Here is a 26539-nt window from a genome sequence, read left to right as displayed (position 1 = left end):
TATTTTAACCACAGTAACATAATGGTGATGTGATTTGCTAATCACCACCCCAGTCACACTATGAATCAGCCTTAATTACTATGCTTCGCATATGCGTTTGGCAAAGCTGGTGCTGCAGAGATTTATGAATGTAAGTGGTGGTGAGTAAACCTTTGGAATGTGGAATAATAAGTCTGGGTTTAAAGACTTTTTATTTTTTCGACAGACTTAATTCCAATGAATCCCAGGTCTTTTTACTTCTGCAAGAGACCCAAGATAATTAGGTTTAGAAAAGTGAAAGAGTCATGGATTTGTAATCAGCTCAATTTTATGACTCAGTGCATTAGAAATGAACAACAGCTTTAAAAAAGAAGAAGAAGAAGGGGGGAAAAACTTGGAAGTATTGCTCCAATGTGAGGCTTTTATGGGAGGTTAACATTCACAACTTTTTCTTGACACCAAATGCTTTATTCTGTTATATTGTGTGTATTTGAAGGCAGATTGTTTTCAGACAGAACCTGTTAGTGAGACAATGAGCTTGCTGGGGAAACAGTAAGACGCCCTCATATCAAATTCATTTACTTGATACCTGATGTTGCCAGAGTGTGATCCAAGAGAATTGTGATGAGCTCAGGTTGAAGCTATGGAAATTTTCAGGCGCATACAGAGCAGAGCAAATTAAGTCTAAGGAGACCATGGACAAATTGCCTATAAACCAAACACAGATGAATTTCAAAGACAGCCTTGCACGCTGAGTGCTATGGACAGAAGGATCACTGATATACACACACAGTGAGACACAAGCTTTAACCGGTGTCTAGTACATGCAGGCTTGTGCTTAATGACTTCTGCATCTTATAAATGGTTTCAGTCCCCAGTTTGAAAGGAAAAATGTCTAAAAGGGGTGACTGCAGTCCCAGGTGAAGATACAGTGGAATTTATCTGAATAGATCAGTGGTTAGTAGAGATGGACCGATCCGATATTACGTATCGGTATCGGTCCGATACTGACCTAAATTACTGGATCGGATATCAGAGAAAAATAAAAAATGTAATCCGATCCATTAAATATCACGAAAGCACCTCACAAAACTTGCAACACGCCGTAACTCACCTCAGAACGTTAGCACGTCGGAGCAGTATGCATCACGTGATAGAGCGGCTGTGGCATGCAGGACCTGTCAGTGGTCTGGATAGCATTTGGCTAGCAACCCGGCATTTCATCTCCGACAAAGTTATCCCGAGAGAAGTAAAGCAAGTGTGTAAGTCCATCTCTGAATGTTTGTAAAGCATTCCTGCGTTAAGCTTAACAAGCGACTGCCTCTCCTGCTGCTACTTCAATGGTGAAACTGCTTAACGATCAGCTGATCGGCTTTTCTGTCGGGAGTCCGTGTCTCTAGTTTGCTTTTGGCCCACTTTGCACCAGAAAGAGGAAACCAGCGGCTGAACAACAGCAGCATGTTTAAGCTTGATCAGCTGTTGTTAGAATGTATTTAATATTACTTTCTACTCCAGGATCTTTTTCTACTTAGCTGACGCTGGTAACTGTGCAGGGGCGGATCTAGCAAAGTTTAGCCAGGGGGGCCGATAGGGCATTAACAGGGAAAAGGGGGCACAAAGACATACTTTTCTTTCTTACTCTCATTTAAAATGTCAAGCTTTTAATAAATAATTATCTGACACCCAAACTTTTAATTTGATGTAAAATGAATAGAAGTCAATTACTGTATATAGTAACTATTAAGTCTAATATATATACCCTAGTAAGCTATAGTACTTTTTCCTTTGGGAAGGTACCATCTGTGCAGTCTGCAATTTTGTTGAAGAAAGATGTTGAATCTATTTAATATTTCTTGAAAAATAATTGATTTCTGTGCATTTTTTTTCACACTGCATCAAATTAAGGTTGATTACGTCGATTAAGCATCATGAGGTGGAGCGTGAGGGGTGGTTCCCTATTTTTTATTTATTTATTTTTGTTGTTGCTGGGAGTTGGAACCCTATTAGTTAGGTTGCTTAATATTTATGCTAAGTACTCTTTAAAATACCAGAATAGGGAGGATGGTGTAGGTTTAAGTTTATTAGATTGATCAGTATTGCTGAACTATGAAATATTTTTTTTTGCATACAGGTATAACAGAATAGCTTTAGTGTAGTTGTTGTTTTAAACTTGAGTATGAACTTATACAAAATGCAGCAAGATATTTAAAAAACAGTTTTGTTGATTAAAAAACACTATATCGGATTCATATCGGTATCGGCAGATATCCAAATTTATGATATCGGTATCGGTATCGGACATAAAAAAGTGGTATCGTGCCATCTCTAGTGGTTAGGACTACTTATAAAAGAAACATGTTCGCTACAGGCAGAGGGTTTGGCATGAAAATAATAACTTACCACAAGAACCTGGAACACAGTGTCTAAAGCTGTTAGATATCCAAGTACTCAAATGCTGCTCTGCCCATCATAATAGCATCACACTCACTTTGAATGTAAAGATAGACCCAGTTCTACAAGTTGGGGAATTTAAAATTCCTGTGATAGCCCACAGGAAACTCAGATATCAGTGAATAAGACAGGGGCTATAAGATCAAATCACAGGCCGAAAAAAAATCCTGCAAAGGGTGTTGAAAAATAATTGGCTAACATATTAGCATACCGTATAATGCTAGTTGTCTGTAACAGTGCAGAAGGTGGCCATAAAATATGAGCTACTGCTGTATATGATTTCCATGTGTCAGTCTCTATAAATGCATAACATGTGCAATACTGTGTGAATGTGGCAAGGTGAGCCACAGGAAATCACATTTTTGATTCCATCTTCTGTGCACGGTATATATTATTAAATTTTAAAAAAAAAGAAAAAGAATACAGCTAGATTGCCCTGAAGACAGACTAACCTTGGAGAGGTCTGAGGTTCTTTTGTAACATTTAGTTTGTGCCTCACTTGTTGTGTTGCATGTGCGTAGAGCAAATGAATGAACGGCATTTCCTCCTGACTTCATTGTGCTTCATACAGAGATAACTCTCGGCGGTGTTTTCCTTAAATACCCCTTTCTAATGAGCTTTCTGTCTAACTTCCCTTCATCCTTTTGTGACTTTCTTTCTTTCCTTTTGAACTCTGACCCTGATCACTCACCTTTGCTGCTTTTGTTCCTGTGCTTTCAAGATACAATTGTTTTCCTTTTCAGGTTTTTTTTCTTTTCTTCAGAGCATTTTTTGAAGGGCCTTTGCTGATGCAGTTTCCAGTTATTCTTTTGACTCTCTCCCTTGGCTTGAATTGGCTCTCTTGGTCTCGTCTCGGCCTTGTGCCAAGAGCCTGACTATCCAAGCCTCTGTGTGACATCAATGAGTCCTGTACAAGCGGCTCCTCCCAGTGAATTCTCTCTGACTGTGTACCCCCTTGATGCTCCCTCTATAATTCTCTGTGGGGTCAAACTGTGACAGTCAACTGTTCCTGGCAGGTTGTAAATCAGTATGAAAATAAAGGAATGGGGAAGAAGGTGATAAGACAATTTGGAGGACAAAGAAAAGAGGATCCAAGAGCAAACCTCCCTTTTGACTGGACAGTCTGGCATAAGATGAATATGTTCCCCTTTCTTTTTGTTTACAAGAACAGTTTTTTTTATATAAACAGACAGCCAAAAGCAGATAAGGGGTATGTGTTAAGAGGTCACATGTCCACTTTTTTCTGGCTTTTTGATATGATAAAACGTCCACTCGTGGTCCCATCAAGAGACCAGGATATGCCAATTATGCAGAGTGTTGAGTGGATCACACAGATCGCAGACCAAATTCCTTTTGTGAACTCTCACCAGTCTCAAACAGAGTTCACCTTTTTTTTAAATCAGAGAGCTTGCGCCATTCTTTCCACAAACTACACTTAGAACTTTTCGCAATTAACTTTTCTTCCTCTCCCACAGAACATAATGTGCCTAATTTTACTCTTCGGGCCTAATAAAAAGACCGAGAACCATTTCCTTTCTAATATGCTTTAAATCTGTTTTGTCATCAAACTGCATTTTCTTCTGATTTACAGTCCATTAAATGAGACTAAAGACCTGACGACATTTGCAGCAGTAACTGTGTCTTTGAGACAAAGACAATGATGTGCTTGCACAATGTTAGCAGCATTACTCGAAGCAAAGAAAGGCACAAAACCATATGTGAGGTAACCAAGCTTCATTCTTAAGGACGCTTGTGTTAATGATTCTTTGTATATCATAACATTTTCCAGTGGAAATCAAATTGAATCAGTTTAGCTTGCTGGTAAACGTTTCTGCTAAAGGATGACAGGATTCTCAATGGCTTTCCTGGGAGAGGTTAAAGGAAAGGACCTTGAGGCTTTTATTAATTCTGGAGCTGATGGATGGGCAGGCAGGGATTGTATTTCACCATCCTGTGACAATGTCTTAGCGAGGCTGCACACATCTGCTTTTCCATTCTCATAATCTCTGCCAGATGACGGCGAAAAACCAATACAGTGAAAAATAAAACGGGATGATCAATAAATAGCATTTGCTTAACAGAAGTTGTGCAAAAATACTACATAGTCTAAGTGAAAACAAACAGCAGAAGCAAGCAAACAAACAAAGGACACTGATAAAGAAATGACTAATGCGAGCTGACCGACAATGTTGGACAGTGAAAAATGGAGTCTGGCCGAACAATAACAACATATAGATTAGAACTTTTCTAGAATTACTTTTCACTGACATTCCCTGAAGCAAAAAGTTTGAAAATCAAAACATCCCAATACCCTATCAGCAATTACTGCATATGTTTGTTTAGCTGGAAAATGAATTCTTTAAACACAGACCAAAATTGAACAATGTGGCTTTTAAAAGGGGTTGAAAAAAGCTGCGTTTCTGTCACATCTGGCATCTGTTAATGGTTAGCTAGTTATCAGGCTGATAAAGTTGGGAAAGGAGTGTGTTTATGTTTTGTAATCTGGGAAGATGTTTAAAAGCTTATTTATTCAGAGTCAGGGAAAGTCTGCGCACAATGATGACCAAATACGGTAAAATGTGCATTTTTTTAAAAACATACCAGATACACTATTATCTTTAGCCTTAAGTGTCTCTCATAAAATGCCAGGTTCCACACATTGATCCCCCATAGGACTTTTTTAGCCTACAGTTTTGTTTTCATGCCTGACACACATCAGCAGTAAGATCCCAGATCACATGACAGATTTTCCAACCTACAAAAGCTGTTCCTTATCAAGACTTTACATAAGACAGGTAGCAGTGCATCTTTGCTAACTCAAGGTGTATAGGATAAAGGTCTAATCATCTCTTAGTTTACTCAGAAATGGATCACTGTATTTCAAACTGTGGAAATAAACGTTTGCCTGTTTGTTTTTCGACTACAAGCGGACTTTGTGGATTATGTTCAACTGCACTAAGACACGCGTACGGCCCGACTACCAGCTAGTGCTTCCGCGGTAATACAAGGTCTTTACATCTCTGCGTTACAACGACATTATGAGTTGTCACAGAAGGAAAGCCGCAGGTTTGACAACTAAACAATAACATCCATCCATTTTAAGGCAAGGCACTGTGAACACGTATGCACATTACCCAAGTTCTAAAGGAGCTCAGCCATCATTAATTCATACAATTACACCTGTTCTTTTTCTAATTTGAATACTAAAATATATCCTTTCCCATCCAGCTGAAAATGTGCCTTTAAAAGGAATAAAACTCTTTTGAAGCTGCACTTATTTACCTCACCACAGCATAATGTCTGATACAGTAAAGCACACAGACTGTTTTACATTTTTTTTAAAAAGGAATACTTTAACATATTTCCTTCATAATTAAGTCATTATGTATTTTCTTTTTATTCACAGGTCATTAATTTACATAAAGAAGAGGAGTGTTTAATGGTCTATGCAGTGCTTTTAACACTGTTATTCATTAATTTGAACACATTAAACTGAATAAAATCATATCTGTCAAACTATATCAAGTGTGTAAATTATATGCTCCATCCTATGCCAGTTTTATTTCTTGCGAAATTAATGACCTCACTCTGTGTGGGACGGTGTCAAACGATGTGTTCGAACACTGAGGTGTTTTTTTGGATGCTTCACTTGGTTAGAAGAACATGCTCAAATGTAGCATTGATATTTTTAGAAATGAATAAGGAACATTCATCGTTCGCGCTGGTCTCTGAAAGCCCCCGTCACAACATCGAAAAGCCCAAAAAGTTATAGACAAGAAGTAAAAACTGCATAATTACTGTGACATAATCAGTAAAGTGCTGAACTCTGAGAATTAATTTTTGTCAAGGTACTGAGAAATAACTGCACTGCCATCATTATAAGCTTTGTAAATCTTGCTGAAGCCTATTGATTAGAAACTAAAGGTCAACTGCTAACAATGAGGGCTTCGTCCCTAAAACAAGCTCTGCCGTTACACAATCTTCCATTTACTTCAAGGCCAAAAATTGCAACAAGCTGTCTGATATTTTGCCAGTTACACCAAGGTTTAGAGATGGCGCAAGAAAGGGAAAGGAGGGTGTTTGCTGGTGCTTTTGATGAGTGTAGTTCTGCATATTGTGGAGATTGGTTGAACTGGTGATTACTCACATACTGTATAAAAGGGGTTTTGATTTTGTGCAAGTTTTAGTTGAAGTATTTATTTTGAATTTTGGACTGTTGATTGCAAAAGTTCTTGTGGTGTTTTGTTTCTATCTACGATTGAATTTAGCTGTTAGCTCTAATACAGCTGAAATCATACGTCATAGAAAATATCATGCAAAAAAAAATGATATATTTAAAGTTAAATGTGCATAATCACAGTGCATGCTTCTTTTTACTGGGTATGGTCAGTTTTTAAAACTGACTCAGCTTTAATACTGTCCCACATTGCATAACATCTGATAACTCTATAAATAAGTAAATGAGCATCATTAAACTCAGTGTAATGATAGTTCAGTGGAATGAAACATTTCATTTTAGGAATGCTGTGAACTGTGAGGTGAACATAGGTGCAGAGCTTTCTCCTTTTCAGCATGACAGCACCTGACATACTGTTCCATCAGCTAAGAAGTATGATGAATGAGCAGACGATAACGTATCCCTGTCGCACAGGGGAATTTGGGATTAAATGACAACTAAACCGTGCTTGACAGATGGCAGCAGTTTAATTGTGAAACATTTGAACTTTCTACATTGTGATGTTTACCTAAAGTTTTATTTGAATTTTACCACTACTTTTCAGGTTATTACTTCTTTCCATAAAAATAATAAAGTTCAGACGAGCTCGGTGTACAACACTCTCAGTCAAACTGGATTTTTTTTAACTTGATGACAATTTTTACAGATTATTATATCTAACTTAGATAGACTCAAATAACTTTGACATGCTTACCGGGTTATTAAAGTTCAGTTTAAAGATGTGGACCTCTGCCTTGTCCTCTCCGACAAAACTGGTCCAACAGCCAATCTCATTCACGATCCACGGACTGCCTTTCTCACCTTTTGAAGTCACCGGGGTGCATGTCTGACTTGTGGCTGAAAGAAATGAAGTAAGAATAGTTAAATATGAACAGCAGCATGTTTTTAAGTTGCAGTAAATAATTTATTGCTTACAACCAGAGATGGGCAGCAACGCGTTACTTGTAACTATTGCAAAAACGGTAATTAGATTACCGTTACTTCCCGTAGGACCGCTGCGTTACTAAAACCGTGATTTTTTTGCGAGAATGTCTCATGACAGTGACATAAGCAAGTGCGACGTTTGTGACAACAGCTGTGTGCAGATCAACAATGGATCATATATCGAGGGGAGAGAGTATGAGTGTGCAGCGTTTAAAGCGTGGAAGTACTGACCTTCCCATATGGAAAAGATATATATAAATCTTATAAAGTTTGTATCTGTCTTGTGTGAAACTTGTATGAAAAGCATATAAGAGTGAAAACAGATATAAGATCCCTTGAAAAATTATATAATGAAACTTGTATGTTTTGGATACTTACTAAAACAATGTATGAAAGTAATGAGAAAGTGGCCACTTTCATGAGTAAATCATGTAAGCCTTATATGATTTACTCATGAAAGTGGCCACTTTCATGAGTAATCACATATAAGTTTTTACTATTTCTTTTCCATATGGGTTACTTTAAGTTTGATTCCATAAAAAGTGACAAAAACATTAGCGTCCATTGTGCGTGGGAAGAAAACTTCTTGTTACAGCGGAAAAAAAAACCCCTAAACTTCCAAGCAAGCACCGAGTGCGCTACGACATAACGGGAAATTCACAGAGAAACTCGCGGATTCTTCAACTGACCGCGGCACACCTGCACCAGGGTAAACCTCCGCCTACCCCACTCCTGCTTTACAGGTCAAAATAGAGCAAAAGGACCGCTAGTCTTTGATTTTATTTATTTTCTGCTGTGTTTTACTTGCATCTATTTGAAAGAGTGAGTGTAAACACAAAAAAAATTTTGCTTGATGCATGAAGTTAAAAGATTAAAACTAATAAAAACCAGTTTTAAAAAGAGATTTTTCCATTTGATTACATTTTGTATGATGGATTATGTAGAAAAAGTAGAATTGGGCTGAAAGATCTATCGCTTTATCACCTATTCAGGTTGTAAATCGTGTTTTTAAAAAGTAACTAAGTAACTAAGTAATTAATTACTTTTGAAAATAAGTAATCAGTAAAGTAACGGGATTACTTTTTGGGGGAAGTAATCAGTAATTAGTTACTGATTACTTTTTTCAAGTAACTTGACCAACACTGCTCACAACCTTAATATGAAACTCCCTGTATTCTCTAGTCTCATATCTTATTGCAAGAATTTGAATCCATCTGTAACAATCCTGTCATATTTTGACATAACAGGAGAAAAGCCAAAAGAAAACCTTCATGTGTGAAAGCCAAAACGCTATTATTTAAAAGAAAGATAAACCCAGCAATGTTACAGATTTCTTGTCAGAACAGGGCTAAATTTGTTATTAATCATTTTGAAAGCTTTCCCCTGGTCGCAGAGAATGGATGTTAAATGTGTGGGTAGGACTACATTGTTTAAAAACAGATCCGCTGGTTCACGTTTATCAGACGTGTCAGGACACGGGGCTGCAGTCATTCATCACCGTGCTCACTTTGCTCCCTGCTAGAAGACTGCTGTTTAACCTGAGGATCCAAGTCTTGGGAGGCTGAATTAATCCAGCCAAGGGTGTATGATCACTGGTGAGGGTGGGTATAAATGCCTGGTATTTGACCTGGACTGTGTATGCGTGTCTGTGTGCCAGAGATCTATTGTGCTAGACTAGAATGAATATGTGTGCACGCATGCTTATTCTAACCTGTATAAAGTTGCCAGGGACAAAATATTCTCCAACAAACTTCCTCTTTCCTCAAGAAAAAAGGTCAGAGGCTTTTTCCAGCTCAATTAGAGATCGCTTTCCTTGCCCATCGCTCACCGTTCGCTGACTATAGATGACAGAGTTTAAGTGGGTTATTCTAGAAGTTTTCTGGCACTAGTCACAGCCACATCATGGCTGACACAGTCACTAGTTTGGATTTACTCCTTACAGAGTCTTCCTTAGCCCACCTGCACATGGAATGAGCTTTCATTAAATCAGTCAGAACTGATCTACACTCAAAAATAAGATAAGCATATCCATTGTGTGATGAATATACGCAACATATGCCGAAACATCCACTATTCATGCCTCAATCACCCTCAAAGCAGCTGGCACCGAAGCACATAAGTAAGCGAGCGTGGTATCATGACAGAAGCGACGAATTTACTAAGCAAATGCTGCATAACACTGCGCTCCACTGGCTTTTATGATGCATTTGGTCTGTTTACCTAGCAGGCCACAATTCATCACAGAGGAGATCTGGAGTGAGGCAAGCGAGACAGAGACAGGAGAATAGGGTGGAAGGGGTTAATGGATACATTACGAGGATTGGAAAGCTAACCGGATGTGCCTTATTTAGAAGTGGCACTAATCAGCGGCCTTGTTTGAGGCAATGTCATCACTGCTGGTGGGCGAGAGTGGCCAGAGATTGTGATAAAAATGGGACAGAAATGGATGAATGCAACAAACAACGGCAAGATAGTGGGAGCAAGAGCATGTTACATAATCAGCTCTTTGTCTCCTTCAATGGGCTGGTTTTTTGTGTTTTTTCTTTTTTTTTGGGGGGGGGGTATTCAATTGGTAAATTCACATGTTTTTTTTCTCCTCACATTACCTGTGACCTAAGATATCCCTGATGAAAATAGGCTGCTTTTAATTTAAACTCAGTTACATCATTGTTATCGCATCACTTTTGTGCACTGTGGAGGTGATGCATCTTTTTATGTTCCACGTGGTGTTTTTTTCCCTCTTAGATTGTGGAACAAGTCGTCTTATTATTCCATGAAGTTAGGAACATATTTGGCACAAATTGAGGGACTTGGAAGGCCTGTATCATTTGTAAATCGTCATCTTCGCTGTTCCTCAGTCTGCTCAGCATCAAACTAAAAGTTTTCCTGAAAATCCAGATGGGGAACCATCCATACTTTGCGTTCTCTTTTTTTCCCCTCTGCCTCTCACCCCAGAGGTCAAGGCTGGCTTCCTGTTATTCTGCTCTTCTGTGTTAATGTTTGTTGCTCAATAACCACAACCCTAAAGTTATTTCTCTCTTGTTCTGCTGTCATAGAGTCAACGGCCCATGACTGTTGCCCAAGAGCTCTGGGTATAAATCACACTGACCACACAAGAATGTGCGTGTATGTTTGCGTGCTTGTGCATGCTTGTGTCACCAGCCTCCTTTTTTTACGAGTCACCATCGGATATGAAGAACATTCATTTTGCCCTCTTGCCCCCGGAAATGCCAATGGCCTCGCTAAGCGGTCTGCTGGTAAATGAGGTATAGAAGAACTATTTCATTCGCTGTCCTCTTTATCTACTTATATCAGTCGCCTCCATTTTCCATTCCATGAGAAGACGTGTTTATGGATGCTGCTGATTTTCTATTTAGATGTTAGGTATCAGGGGTAGATATAAATAGAAAACATAATTGAAGACAGAAAATACCCCCGATTCATGAAATAAGATTTGATCTTAAAGCCTTCTTTAATCTTTATTCCTTTCCTTTTCAGTAGTTGTATATGTCATGTCTGTTATTTTATAGACCTAAACAGGCTACTTAGAAATCCATCTCTTATGAAAACAGACGTGAAGACAGTTTTATTCAACGGGAGACCGATGAAACCCAATCGTAGCAAACCGATCGAAAGCTTATAAAATAAAACCAAGTCTGTAGTCAAAATCAATAATTGTCAATTTGCTGTTTGTAAAAGAGACTTTGGACAAGGTTCATATTTGCGGATTAAGCCGATATCTGTGACTGATGAAAACCATACTGCATGACACACTTGTCTGAGGGGGGGGTCCATCTGGTCCCTTTGCGTGTCCAGGTTCTATCTGCTCTTGCTTTCTTAACCTTCAGGGCATTCTACCAGAGGATGGGAGACGGACTCAGAAAATGACAGACATCCGTTTTCCACATGTTCAATTGTGCATGGGACCATTAATCCAGCATCAACACTGTGCCCATTTTAGGAAATCTGAGGATCAGCTTGACATCAACTATGTTCTGCTTCATAGCTCTACTTTATTTATTTATTTGTTAGCAATTATGCATACAAATATTGAACTCAATGAGTAGAGTGCAGTCTATCAGATTTGAAGTACTGTGTGAAAGTCCTGACCCACCCCTCATTTACTTAACACCCATCTATGAATTGTTCAAACTTCAAAAAGGGACAATCTTGAGGGATGAACCAGCGTTGTGGTCACACATAACAGACAACTTATCAAAGAACCAACTTTAAATTGTATTTTTAGGCCCTTTGTTAGTATCAGCGTGTTGCAAAAACACTTCTTTAGTTACAAAAATTGACAGAGACAATACAACTTTACACAGGACCTGCATCTGGGCCCTTAGTTGATCCATTTACTGTTCACTGGAGCCTCATCAGAAATGGTGTCAGTGGAAGGCTGACTGTCAAGCAGCCATTCTTAAAGAAGTGAAATGGTCAGAAAAGGCTGATGAATGCCAAATTACACAAGAACTGGACTGAAAATCAGTGGCAACAGTTCTTATAGAGTGATGAATTGATATTTTAAAATTCTGGTTCAAATCATCATCCATATGTATGGAGGAGGTCAGGAAAGAGGTACAACAGTGAGTGTCTCTGAAACACAGTGAAGGTGCTGTCATTGTTTGGCGCTTCATTCTGCCAGTGGTGTTGGGCATCTTGTTAAAACTGACTGAATTACAAACACAGAAAAATGACGCTAGATTGACCATGCAATGCCAGCTGGAAACCACACGACTGACAATGTATGCATTTTTCATCATGGCCTGAAAAACATACTAGCAATGCAGCAAAATGATACCTGAATAGAACAGCACACAATGGAACAGTATCAGTCGTGCACTGATCTCCCCAGAGCCCTGACCTCAACATTATTTAAGCAGTGTGGGATCATCTTGACGGAGAACAGAATAAAAGGCAGCCAACATTCAAAGAAGACCTCTGAGTGTCCTTCAAGAAGCCTGCAGAAGTACCCTTGAAGACAGAAGAAATGGCAATAAAGCTTGACTTTATTCAGTTCAGATTTTCTTGAAAAATAAAAGCTGTCTTAGAAAATATAGATTTCCAAGCTTATTAGGATTGTACTAACTATGTTTTTGCCATATATACTGTATTCCCATTTAAGTCTGCACAAGTTTCAATACATTGCTGCACCTATTTCCCATGTTCCTGTAAAAATATAAAGTAATGAAGTGTGGCTCAAGACCTTTGCACAGCGCTGTAGCTACTAGCTAATCCCTAAGCAGGTAACAATATCAAATGCACATGTTTTGACAAAACCCACCTTCTCATCTCACCACAAACACATACACACCATAAAACACATATACAAATAGTTCCCTATTCCATCCCCAGGCTACCCCTGCAGTGTAAAACACTGCATAGATATCAAGACGAGATAATACAGGGATAAAAATATCTGATTAATGTGAACAACACTGGTACTCAAGTGCTCATTCAATAAATGGCCATATTTTATTATGCTTAGCTCAGCAAGCTACATTTTATTTTGTCACGCTTGTTTTACACTTAGTTTCAGTTAGCAGTGAGGTCAGGTCGGGTTCTTTATGTAAAAATGTTATCATGCTAATGCTAGCATTTTACGAAAGTATCACCTGACTGAGTCAGAAAGTAAGCCTCGCAAAACAGAGCACAGATTTGTCTGGTCTAGACCTCAGGATGAGAAATGTGTGACATCTTATTTTTTTATGTATTAATTACATTATGCTAATTTTAATATTTTTAGACTGCAGCTTGACTGACCAGCAACACCCCACTAAACACATTATCCACGTGTGCACCAAAGTGTTCTTCCACATTGTTTCCAGATTTAAATTAAAACACTTTGGAAAAATGTAATTAATACGAGATGCCAACCTGAACCTCTCAAATGAAGTATCACTGTCCAGGAGGGAGCCACATAATTATGAAGAGTGCAGTGTAGCTGAACTGAGGCCAGAGGCTGTGCTTGGAGACTTGGAGGTGATTTATCATTATTAAGATCAAAGGTACCCTACACATTGCTGATATCCTAACTTGATCTGTGTTCAAACTCAAATCTGTTCCTTTTACATTTGTGTAAAATTTGTTGTAACACGTTCATGGGAAGCAAATCTTCTCTACAAAAATTTAAAACATATACTGTCTAGTCAACACACAATATGCTACCAGCGTCAAGTAAGTGTTTGTGAATCCACAAAAGAACAAGCTGAGTGTTCCCAAGGTTATCAAGTTATTACAAATGCTAGGAAATAGTATAATACGGGCACCTGTGCACTGGCGCTAGCATTTGATAGGCTGAATGGGGATATGTGGAATTCTGTGCTTTCGGTACTACCAGTACTATAACGTAACACCTCTCTATAATGTATTTGACCTTTTTTTTATAAGAATATGTTAGGTAATCATTACTTATGTGCACACAGTGCATTTCAGTATAACTCTCTTGCTCACATCACAAATCCTAGAAATTATTCACTATGGCTCCAGACTGTCTATAACTGCCAGGAGAAGCACATATATGCAAAAAGTAAAGTTCACTTTTCAGTCAGCTTCTCATTTTGAATATATTCTAGGGTGTCAGCATGTCATTGGTCAGCAAAAATAAAAAGGACTAAAGCTGACTCCGGTAATGGGAGCAATAACATTAAAGAAGACTAGAAGCCTGTGAACAGCAAATACAACATCTCTTTTATGGGAAAGCACCCTTGATGTAATGAACCCCAGAGAAATCGTGCTTGGTATATTCAAACAGTTTGGGTTTTGCAGAGACTGATGTTGCACATAGTCAGCACACACAAATAATTATTTAGTTGCATTATTCGCCACAAACATGCGCGATTTGGGTAGTTTTACGTGATGTTTTAAGGCGTTCTTAAAGATCTCAAAAGCCCAGGACTGTTTGTGCGTTTCGTTAACTTGAAGCAACCCCACCGTGCAGAATGCTGACAGCCACCAGCGAGTCCTTGAATTTAAAAAGTTCCATCACACCCTAACTAAATGCTGATTTTGATTCAAAGCACTGAGTACTTGCTGTTCAATAACTTGCTGCCTTTTCATTCACCTCAGGAAAGCAAGCAGGCAGGCTTGATTTCATGCCCGATCTTTCACGCACACCCTCATTGTGAGTCTCTGTGGAAAAATGGAGCTACTTGCCTGGAGTGTATGCAAAACGAAGGCTTGCAAAACTTGCAGTAGGATGGTTTAAAAGCGAGAAAGAAAGAGAAAGAGAGGAAGGAGAGAGGAAAGGGAGAAAAAAAACAGGAGGGGGAAACCCTGACAGCAAACAACATCAAGACCAGCTGTCTCCCATGGTCCCTTGGGGTCAAGTAAACTGTTTGTGTCCAGGGTCGGGCGACAGAGTCGTGACGGGGAATGTGGAGGGAGGGTCAGCAGTCCTACCCTAGTTAGTCAGAGAGGGAAAGGGGAGCTTCAAGGCTAGCTCAAGTTTCTCTCTTGATTCCACACACACACACACACACACACACACACACACACACACACCTATTGTCCTGGCGCTTCCGCGACTGCAGATTGAGGCCTGACCATCCACAGGAAGGTAAACAAGCTCTTATCAGTGCTCTGCAGGGGCCTGCACTGTCCCCTGGCCTCTCACCCCTGCATACTACACAGTACACACTCCGTGCAACACACAAGCTTCCTGACCATCTCACCTCCCTCTTCTAAGTCTGATATTTTATCCAAAAAAGAAAAAAAAATGCTGATTAGTCTTGTTAGCTGGATAGCAAGTCCTCGAAGTCCTGCTTCCACTATTTGCTGGGGCAGGAATTACGGATGTGATAGCGGGTCTGGAGACAGCCTGTCTTCACACTAGCTCTGTTTACACCTCTGGGAGCCATTCGTCCATCGTCTCATCATTGTCGTAAACCAGTGGCGATGTTCACCACACACACACACGCAACCTTATACCCTGTCTGTTGCTAATATTTAGCCACTACTGCTGATTAGCTCAGTGACACACGTAAAAAGCATAATTTTTATGTCGATGCTCGCATTTTCTCTCGGTAATGTATTATACTCCAGATGGTTAACGGGTAAAGTGTTTCTTTTCTATCCACTTGTTTCGTTAGATTTCTCTCCTCTACACCAAAAGAGCACTGGCAAAACACAATTAATCATCTAAGTGTTAATTGGTGGATAGACAGACTAATTTAGCAAGTTTCATGCTAACTGCGTGCAACCAAAACAGGCTGAAGCGTTGAGAGATTCATTGCACAGTAGCTGCTCCTAATCATTCAAGATTGATGTAGCTTTGCACAACATATGCTTCGTGTAGAACCAATAGAGATTAGCCTGTTTTTCTTGACTGAGTTTTGCCAGTAAATATTAATACTTTCCAACATGAAGACTGCATATTAATGAAGGCTCTGATATTTTCTTAAGATATTCTAAGTGAGGGAGGGTCAAGGGTACGATTCATGATCTATGGATTGAGAGCCACCATAGTGCACTATACGGGACCGGAGAGGCTCTCAAACTGGAAGTGATATTCTGCAAACACAAAATGAATAGTGTCTTTTTATTTCCATGAAGAGATATTTAAATATATGTGGTCACACAAACGACTTCAGTGGGCCTCAAAGGGTTTTGAATCATCTCAAAAAGAGATCTATGAGACAGCTTCAAGTTTTGTGATTTCATTTCACTGTTTAACTAATGGAAGTGTCTGGACTCCGGCACTTGTTATTTGACAAGTGTAACTTTATTCCCTGCAGCAGGAAAAAGATTATTAAGTACCCCAAGTTTGACTGTTGGATTTGTTGTAGTAACACTACATGAGCAGATTAAAATAATCTGTCAGATGTCTCAAAGCTTTCTCTTCGAGTCACATATTCTGCTTTCTGACATATCACAGAAATACAAGCAAATGAAATATCGAGCGTCCAAATCCAGCGAGGGCTCTCTCATCACATCAAACACACACACGCTAGGAAAAAACACACGCACAGCCAGACATCACAGAGAAATTTCAGCTCTTTAAATACAGATTGACTGGTTTGGCACCTGAATCAACAGGAAAACTACCCACCCAGTGCTTGAATCAAGAGGCCCTGCCATTTTAAAGCACTCGACTGCACATTGTGCACCATTAGAAATCAGTATATCGTGTACTGAGAAAGCCCATATTTCCTGTTTAGGAAAGCACCGTGTACAAGTAAATTGTACGCTAACATCTAAAATACATGTGAGCTAAAGATTCCACAGTTTATGTTTGCTGAAAGTTAATTCAAACCAAAAGGTTTCCGAGCAACAGCTCTATACTCGCGCTGTAACGTGACACAAAATATTTGAAAGCTTTTCAACTGAGCATATTTTTGTCAAGCTGTTCTGTCAAGAAATTTTGAACTCTGACCTGCAAAAGCATTAATTAAAGATACCCGTCTAAGATTTTGCTAAGCAAGGACAGACCACATAACCCTACTGTGAGTTGGCACCTCTGACTTGAAGTCATAGGGTGAGTCAGATGACCCGCCAGTAGTTCATCCACTAAATCAGGGGTGCCCAATCCCGGTCCTCGAGAGCTACCGTCCTGCAGCTTTTAGATGCATCCTTGTTCCCACACACCTGAATCAAATGAATGGCTTGTTATCAGGCCTTTGCCAAACATGATGGCATGCTGAAGAGATCAAACCATTTGATTCAGCTGTGTTGGAGTAGGGATGCATCTAAAAGCTGCAGGATAGTAGCTCTCGAGGACCGGGATTGGGCACCCCTGCACTAAATCAAGTAATACTATGCAGGTGCATTTCCTGCATTTGTGCAGACCAAGGGTGACTGTGGCAGACAGACCACAAGATAAGAATACATAACACCATGCCTTATCTTCACAGACAGCAGGCATGTTGACATGGGTACAAGTGGTCGCCATGCTGACTGGGCATTTATCTCGCCCAGCACTAATGAGGCATTCAATGCTCATACAGCTCCATAATGAAAAACATTGGACCAGAGGGCATGAGACCTTGCAGTCACATAATAATGATGTTCAGGACACGGCTAGGTGCCGGTATCTTAAATATATATGATGATGCTGCACTCAGGTTTCAGTAGTGAAGGAAACTTGCAGAGCCATTAAGAAGAAGATGGTTTCATTTATATAATATAAGGGCGAGATACAGCACAGCTGCAGCATGAACCGTGTTTCACATTTTTGGTTTGTTTGTGTTTTGAAACAGTGTGCAGTTTTTTCTTGTCCAGTGATACATTTAGCCCTGATATGAATTTCAAATAACATCATTCAAATTTTTGACAACTGATTTTTGTTATTAGAGGTCAGCACATGGGTGCAGTGGTTTGGCCATGGATCTAAATAGTTGTCTTTATGTGTTAGCCTTGCAACAGGCTGGCAACCTGTCCAGGATGTACCCTGCCTCTCACTCTATGATAGCTGGTGCAGGCTCCAGGCCCCGCCCCTGCTGCAACCATAAATTGGATCAACAGAAAAAGGCGGATGGATTTTCATTAGGTTTTTGTATAATTTCTGTCAATAAAAATTGAAGACCTTATTGATTTCTTTTTTATCTAATTTCTCAATTTTTCATTTTTATATCTCCTAAGGATCTTTGTGTAAGGTTACCATGGCTACAAGAGTCATTCTCATCTGTGGCGAGGTTAATGCAGGAGGCTGAGATTCCATGTCCATCTCCTCTGCAGTGTTCCAAAAATACTTTTCTCAGTAAACATTATCATTTACAAATTCTGTTTAAGCAGAGCCGCTCTTCTCTGTCCATCCTGCTCATCCTGCTGTAGCATTATTGCCGCAGCTACTTGTTCTCTTTAATGATGAGCTGCTGCTATTCAGAAGATCATTGATTCACTTCTTTACTTTAAAAAAAAGCTCTTTCTGGCTTTGCCTGGTAAAGAGAGCCAAATCTTTTGAAAGCACAGACAAAACCTCTCTGAAATTAACATTAACACTGCATCACCTGTGTTTCATAAACGGTGTCAGATTAAACCTGGGACAGGAAACATGTTTTGGGCATCATTTGATGAAAAAAAAAAATCCATAATAACCTTGGGGGCAACATATTGTAATTCAGGTGGTCTGAGATGGAAGTAAAAAAGCTTTAGCCAATCACAGCTGTGTTCAGTCCATATTAGAGGTCTCATCTATAAAAGAGCGCTAAAGATCAATACTAGAAGTACATCAGCACGAAAGCCAATAATGGCCGCACACAAAAAAAGTGAGATTTATAAAACACGTGAACACACACCTGGATCGCATGTTCCTTTTATAAATCCGATCCCACCTGGAAATGTGTCCGTGTTTGTATCCTGCCTTCTAAATACCCATATTCAACCATACACTGGGAAACACTGAGCAGAATTTAAACCGAGACCTCATATAGCTTTTATCTTTTATCGACAGAAACACTAATAAAAGAGATTTTTTTTTGGGGGGGGGTCAGTGGATATGTTTGCTAATGAAAAGTTGCACTATTTAATTCCAAAGACTCCAAACCGTAAAGTGTTCTTTGGTTCATCGTGAATACTTTAATTACGTTTTTATTTGTTAAATCGTTTTTTTTTTAAGAAAAAAAAAACTCTAAAACATATCTTTATAGTTTTAATCTCAACATACTGAGTTTATCCAGCTTCCTCACACGCAGCCTTTTCGCTTTGATCATGAAAAAAATTACTTGTCAATATTTTTCATCCTGCTTTTTCTTTGATGAAATTAACACTAGTTTTCTCAAAGACAAAGTAAGAATGGGGAGATAACACAAAAAACTGTGGACTCCCTTGTTGAGATCGCACAGATACCATCGCGTGTACGCCACACTGCACGCCAAAGCCGTCCAGTCAAGTGCCGGGACATGGTGTTAGTGAGGCTTCCCCACAATGCTTTCTGTATTCAAACAGAGGAAAAGCGAGGCAGTCAGAAATGGATTGTTATTTGGGAGGGGCATAACACTGAAGGAGATTGAAATCAGTCTCAGGCAGCGACAAGCGGTCGCGTCTCCCTGCCACCCAGTCTGACTGCAGGCAGAGCTGGCTCACTGCAGTAAAACAGGGGAAGTTGACTGTTTTGACTCTCAAAGCCATTTTTAACATGACGTGTTTTTTTCTTTTTTCTTTTTTTTCTACTTCAGCATGCTTTCTGAGAAGTCTCAGTCATCTCTTTCAATTTCTTATAATCTTTTTAAGTCCCTGACATCCCCTTTCTGTAAACGAACACATTCCTCTTTTGGTTTCAGAAGTTTTCTTCCCTCGTCTTTCTCTTTGATGTCATTATTTTGTGTAATTAATAGTTTTGCATTTTCACTTATCACTACTTGAAATTCCCCTCCTCTATATCTCTTAATGTTTATCCGTTTTGCATTTTTCTTATCTTTCTTTTTTTTAATCCACTATTTACTTCTCCCCCCAAAATCTTTCTTCTGAACCACTTATCTTCTCTTTGACAGTCACATAAATTTGATCCCCACTCCCTCACTGTCTCCATGAATCAGCCTTTATGAATTCTGTTATCTCTGTTTGTGTTTCTGTCTGTCCGCCTGTCTCTCTCTTTCCCTCTTTAAGATTAATTTTCAGACAGCTTGTCGTCCTTCTCCAGTGGTTCGCTAATCACTTTTGTACTTTTCCTTTAGCCCGTGGCGGGAGGCTCGGGGGTAAGCAAAAGTGCAGCAGGAGGTCTGGCAGTTAACATCACGATGTCTGTCTCCCACTGGGAAAGCTGTTGCAGCAGGGGGCATATTCAACACGATTTTCCTGCCAGGAAATGCCGGACTCACAGTGGATAAAAATCACTAAATACAAAGACTTCAGTCAGACGCAAAGATAACTGTTTATGCGTCCAACTGCCACGGTCGGCTCAAGTGGTAACGCTTATTGTGCTCGGTCTGGAAATAATAATCTGAAAATTGTCTTCAAAGGAGGTGGCATGCAGCTACCTCCCATATAATAAGCGGCTAGCCAGACGCAATCTGCAGCGACGCTTGGATAGCAAAACTACATACATGCTAAAATGTCTAGATCTAAAAGGCCAGCAGGGGCACTCCGCTGATTGTATACACAAAGATCCGTTCATTTGTAACAGCCTGAAAGCTAGTTGCATAATGTCCTCTGTATCCTGGAGGGGCTTTTTTCAAGTCAGGCAAATTAACCCCGATGACATCATGAGGGTTATCGCAGTTTGTGCTTAGAAAGTTAAGATTAATGAGAGAGTTATAAGAGAAAGTGGGGGCGTTTACGAAAGTAGACTTCTTAACAAGACAGGGAGGCACCAGTTGTGGTGCCAGGGAAACAAAGGCGTCTTCGGTCTTCAGTGTTTCAACTCTCCGTCACACTATTTTTGAACAGTGAGCCAGTGCAAATTTAACTTGACACAACATAAGCACTGGCTTACATCAGTAAAAGTCATCCTACTTACACATCCACACGGAGAAGGTGGCGCGTTACCTTCACATAATGCCTCAAAACAATGCAATTGCAAGAAAACCTGACACAGTAGCTGCACTTCACACTCGAAAGAGTCAAAAACTACACAAAAAAAGAGTCAAAAGGAAAACCTAAAGAGAGTTAGACAACTGAGGGGAAACTGCATGTTTATTAGACGTATCACAGTGTCTATATGAGCTTGACACAAGCAAATGCCACAGTTAAAACGGATTCAGACACATCGCGGCTTCAGAGGCGCTCAGAGATAAACCTGTAGCTTGGACCATGTAAGACCTTCAAAACAAACAGCAACATTTTGAACACAATTGACCTCACAGGGAGACAGTGTAGTGAAACTAAGACCAGCGTGATGTTGTCTGTTTCACTGGAGCCTGACAGAAGCTCGTCCAGAGAATATGGATGAGCTGCAAACAAGAAAGAGAGAGGCCTGACTGATCCCAACACAGAGAGAATTTTAATAATCATGCAGTAACATGAAAGAACGGATGATCGTTTCACTGGAAGACATAGGCAGAGGGTGACTTTACAGATAATCCAGAGCTAAAGAAAACACGGCCTCCGAACCAAATTTATCCGTGTTTGTCAAATTGCAGGGTAAGTACAAAAGTCATGTCTGGGTTTTTAAGAAAGGAAGCCAGCAAGCCAGCGTAAGAGCTAAGGAACTGGAGTCTGGTGGGCTTAACAAGATGACTGCAGTTTTACTGATTTACCCAGGGACTGCTGCGAGGCATCCACCTTATTATCATCTATAGAGTCTCTAAATTTGGCCGGATTAGTTAGATAGTGTCATTTTAATGAAAGACACTGTCTGTACTATTGTAATAGGAAGAATATTTCAGTCCTTTGGTCTCAGACAACCCAACAGTGAATTGATAAGCGTGCAGGAACATTAAGGAAAAAGCCCTAGCCTCCAAGTTTTTTTTACTGCTAACGCTTTAACGCTAATAATCTGTCCAAAGGTAAATGAACACATGACAGAAGACCAAGGGAAGCTCCAAGGAGCAATTAAGTTTCCAATTTCAGGAAATTAGGTGCACACGTTAAGTATATGACTCTTAGAATTAAGGGTACAAACATAATCCTCTGGGTTTTACTGGGTCATTTTGCAAGATTGTGCATCTGTAGTAGCTCAGAGTGCGTAATATACCAATAAGATCTATACATGAAGTATAAGGCTTGCTTTAACTTTGAGCTTAACAACTGTTTGAAATTCAAACCCTGCTTTAAACGTCACACGAGGATTTCATGAGTCTGATTTCAAGGAGCTGACAGGGGGTCAAACATATGGAAAGCTTAAATAAAGCTAAAGCAAGACTGACCTGAAGCAAAACACAATATGCCATTTCTTGCAGTTGGGTAAGGGCTTCATGGGATTTGTGGCAGGCTGCGGGCTATTTTTGATTTACTTTTTTCTGTTTACCTCTTCTTCTCAGTTGCCTTCACATCGTGTCTTCTCCAACAGTGACTTGAAGTTTACTTGGATTCGATTAAACACGCAGACATCGAATCACAGTGGATGTTTCCAAATGTGTACGGAATATATACTCATATATCTATTTATGTATCTATCACCTGTCTGGAAATATGATTTTACGGCGCTGGGTACAGCATGTCACACCTGAGGATTGTGCTTGATTTACTTAAGAACGCATTATTAATCCCAGAAGACTATATAAGAGAAAATGGCTAAATAATATGACAGTACTGGGCTACATAATAAAGAAATAAACTTAAAGCAGAAACGATGTACAGAGAATCAGAGTGCTTTGTCGCCTGAAAATAGTGGCACAGCTCCCTCTGGGTCTTCTTCTAAAGCTGCTGCAGCAGATGCAAAGAAAAGGAGGGAAAAAAAGGAAAATTTGCAGAGCCTCATTCAAGAAAGAAAAAAATAATAGCAAATACAGAACTATGTGTCACAGAGGCAATTAGGACTGAGCAAAACAGCTCCTCACAGACTACACCAGCAGACAGCGAGACTGATCCCCTGCGGTGGATGCTACATAAGGTCAGCTCTCCATAGGTCTGCCAGTTGGCCAAAAAATACCTCTGTATTTCTGCCACCAGCACCCCTGCTGAGAGGGTGTTTATCACTTGTGGCAATATTGTGATTTGTCATACAGCAGGTCAGCACTGAAGCCAAATTCAGTGAATAGGCTTGTTTTTCTGGCGCATAACTTTAACAGTGATGTATGCTTGCCTCGGCTACTTTGCTTTATTTAAAGAGCAAGCTGAAAATGTCACTTTATTTTTTCTACTGTATGTTTATGGGGCTGGAGTGTGGAAAAGGTTATTTGGCACTTAAGTGTTTTGTTAGGTTTTCGTTTTTGTTTTTTTGTTTTTTGCATATGTAAGTATATGGCACTGAAAAATGCAAGCACCATTTAACTGACAGTTAATTTTAAAGCTTTATTAAATAACACCAGGGCGTGTTATGCGTTCTTTTATGACATTTCGAGTGAGGAAATGTGTGTTTTACATTTACAGTCAGCTATTAAATTGAGGCTCGTAGCTTTTAACACTTGACAATTCAGAACAACCAGACTGGGATAAAAGGTTTCCCTAAAGCTAATAATAAAAGACTGATAATTTCTTGTTTTTAAAAGTGAAACATTTTCATATTCAGATTAGCATATCTCTTATTTGGAGGGGGGGGGGGAGATGACTGTAACAAAAAAATGTGCACTTTAATCCATTTTTACCTGCTAATGTTTTAACATGAAATATATAACATTTTTTTTACCTTATTAAAAAAACACCTAAACTGTGGCCACCTCAAATGCCATGCTGCTGTGGGGAAGTGTGACGCAAACACCCTGAAGCATCACTGGAGGTAAGAGAGCGAAGCTGGATTAAGGCCTATGGAGATAGGGGGGGTTTCTGATCCTTTTGCTACCTCGCAGGGATTACAGGTTTGAATTCGATATGAGCAGCCACATGCAGCCAAGGCAGGGAATGGCAGAGCGGACAACAGAGGAAGATCACATAAAATCTATGTAGCATCCGCATGCCGTCTTGTTACCTGAATCTGGACAATCTTTAAAGAAAATATTTTTTAGCACTAAAAAAAAAAAATGAAAAACTAGACAAACAAATGCTTTGGCTGACTTGGAACAACACTTGCTCCCTTGTTACCAGTATAATTCTTCATTTGATTTGTAAAATTCAACCAAAATTCAAGAGTTTTGTTCTTTTTTGCATGTAATTTTTTCATCTTCAGACTGATTTCCATCTAAAAAAAAATACATTATTGTCAGAGCACGAGACAGGAGACGATCTTGAACTTTAGGCCAGAAACAGTCCCTGGAGGTTTTTTCTAAAGCTAGTGTCTGCTGACTAGGATGATAATGTTTTCCTTTTTCCCAATTTAATAAAATCAAGCTGCAGAAAGAAAGAAAAAAAGAAAGAACGGAAACTAACTTCAGATCTGAACTGCTAAAATGCTCAATAACAGCAGGCAGACTTACCAAAGGCTGTAGTAGCGATGATGCACAGAAAAAGGGCAAACCGTGTCACGCAATCCTCCATCTCTGCTGCTGAAGTTTAAGGTGTTGGGAGAAAGCTGAATCTCAGTCTCTGGGGTGTGAAGACACTCGGGCGGAGGTTGAAGCGTGCTTGTCTGGTGGCAGAGCAGCAAAAGACTGTGACAGAGGAAGAGCAGAACAATTCCAGTCTTAAAAAGGTGGAAAGGTCAGAAAGTAAGAAGCTGGGGAAATGGTGAGGAGAGGAGGAGACGTGATGGCTGATAAGGCTCTGACTAACTGCCAATTTCCAGCATGTCCCTCTGAGAGTCAGCGTGCGATGTCAAACCAAGTCTCCACATGTGTGTAATGGACAGCTTATGCCACGAGTTTGGTCTCTGCTCTTGAGCAACCACGATTATGGTGATTATTATTTATTATTAACATGATTATTGTAATGCTATTATTGGTGGAGACAGCTGCTTACATTTCTTCCTCATCGCATCATGTTTCTGCCCGTCTTCCTGGCACACAATGAGGGTCTGAACCTAGAGGTTATCTGGTGGTCACTATGCTTCTGGCCGACGGTTTCAGGAAGCACCACGGCACCGTTTTCTTTAAATAATACCACAATGCCAGCATCAGATAAGAAGGAGACTGCTCCTGTTATATGATTCATATAGAGTAAAAGGAAGAGCCTGTGTAAACTGTTTATGGAGTTCCAAATGGAAAACAAAATGTCTCGTTAATTCGTTATTTCCCGCAACATCTTGCCGTAAGAGAGAAAACGACTTACCCATGGACTAACGTGCTTTTTGAAATCCACAGATGTGCATATTAGTAAAGTAATAAGCGCGGATTTTATCAGGCACTGCGTTAATACAGAAAGTAGTTTGACTTTAACACACGCACGCCTCCCATTTCTGCCTCCCATAATTCCGTGTTTTCGCAATTCTAACATTTGGCATCTTCACAGCGTTATTTGACCAAAACATGCGCATTAAATTGTTTTTAAACGGACATGAAGCTGGATTTCTTTAGAATCTAGACACAGACATTTCCCAACAAACTTTCAGGAAATGAATCACAGATCACAGAGAGTTACAAAGATGAAGTAGAGAAAGTTATAAACAGCAAAACTTACTTTTTATGTAGGTGTCTATCTCGAACAAAGTAGGTTTATAATCCACGGGTGGGGATGTGGTGCTTTGAGCAATGTAACGATGCCTGGACTTTCCAAACTTTTTTGTGCTGTCTGGGCGGAGCGAATTTACTTCAGCAGCCCTCCCAGTCTAATAAGCACTCCCACCGTCATACTATTGTCATTCCGTGGAGTTTTTGAGTAATAAGACTTTACTATTGAAACCAACTGTGACAACGCACGGGGCGAAATTATTGTATTTAAAACGTATCTAGTGCTGGGCATGCTTAGATAAGAAAGGAAAACATGCCTTATACATGTGTTGATGAATGATGATCATATTGTTGAAAGAAAAGAAAAACTCCTATGACACATAGTAGCTGTACTTTCCAAAAATGGGCTTGGACTTTCAGGAGAAGGATGAATAACATAGGCCATGTTTTATAGCAAAGGATATGAACCTTCTGGAATCAGCTCCACAAGCCTTAGCTGTTTTATCTGGCACAAACAACGATCATCTACACTCACCTGCCAGTTAAAGCAAACATCTAGTCTAACAAACACATGGCAACAACCCAGCCCAGTTAAGTGTGCCCAGTGTGGTCAAGTTAACCCGCTGGAGTTCCAAGTGAGTGTCAGACTGGGGAAGAAAGAGGATTTAAGAGACTGTGAATATGGCAATACCTGTCTGAGAACTTTAGATGTACAACCATCTCAGCTTTACAGAGAAATGTCTGATGAAGAGAAAATATCTAGTTGCCTGGACAAAAATCCCTTGTTTTTGCCAGAGGTCAGAGGAGAGAAGCTAGCCTTCGTCGAGCTGATAGGAAGGCAATAACACCTTAAATAAGCACTCACTACAACTAAAGTGTGTAGAAGATTGTCTCTTAGTCAACACAGTACGTTAAACCTTGAAGCGGATGGGCA

At 39.7% G+C, this 26539-nt stretch overlaps 1 protein-coding gene across 2 annotated transcripts in view; it reads right to left on the bottom strand.

Moving 5' to 3' along the window:
* The window catches only part of eng (endoglin), a 46613-nt gene extending 20885 nt beyond the window's left edge, over positions 1-25728 (bottom strand). Inside the window, exons 1-3 of one of the 2 annotated variants that reach the window (XM_082541572.1) lie at positions 25616-25728; positions 24478-24651; positions 7362-7504 (exon numbers count right to left, since the gene is read on the bottom strand). In XM_082541572.1, the coding sequence (XP_082397698.1) occupies positions 7362-7504; positions 24478-24538 (204 nt within the window). In that variant the 5' untranslated portion in view covers positions 24539-24651; positions 25616-25728. The remainder of the gene's footprint in view (positions 1-7361; positions 7505-24477; positions 24652-25615) is intronic. The other variant, XM_082541573.1, reaches the window with a different exon arrangement.
* Positions 25729-26539: the final 811 nt, after the last annotated feature.

This window comes from Aulonocara stuartgranti (genome assembly GCF_965226115.1).
Source record: "Aulonocara stuartgranti genome assembly, chromosome: 7".
In the NCBI taxonomy this organism is placed as follows: Eukaryota; Metazoa; Chordata; class Actinopteri; order Cichliformes; family Cichlidae; genus Aulonocara; species Aulonocara stuartgranti.
This window is presented reverse-complemented; position numbering and strand designations above follow the sequence as displayed.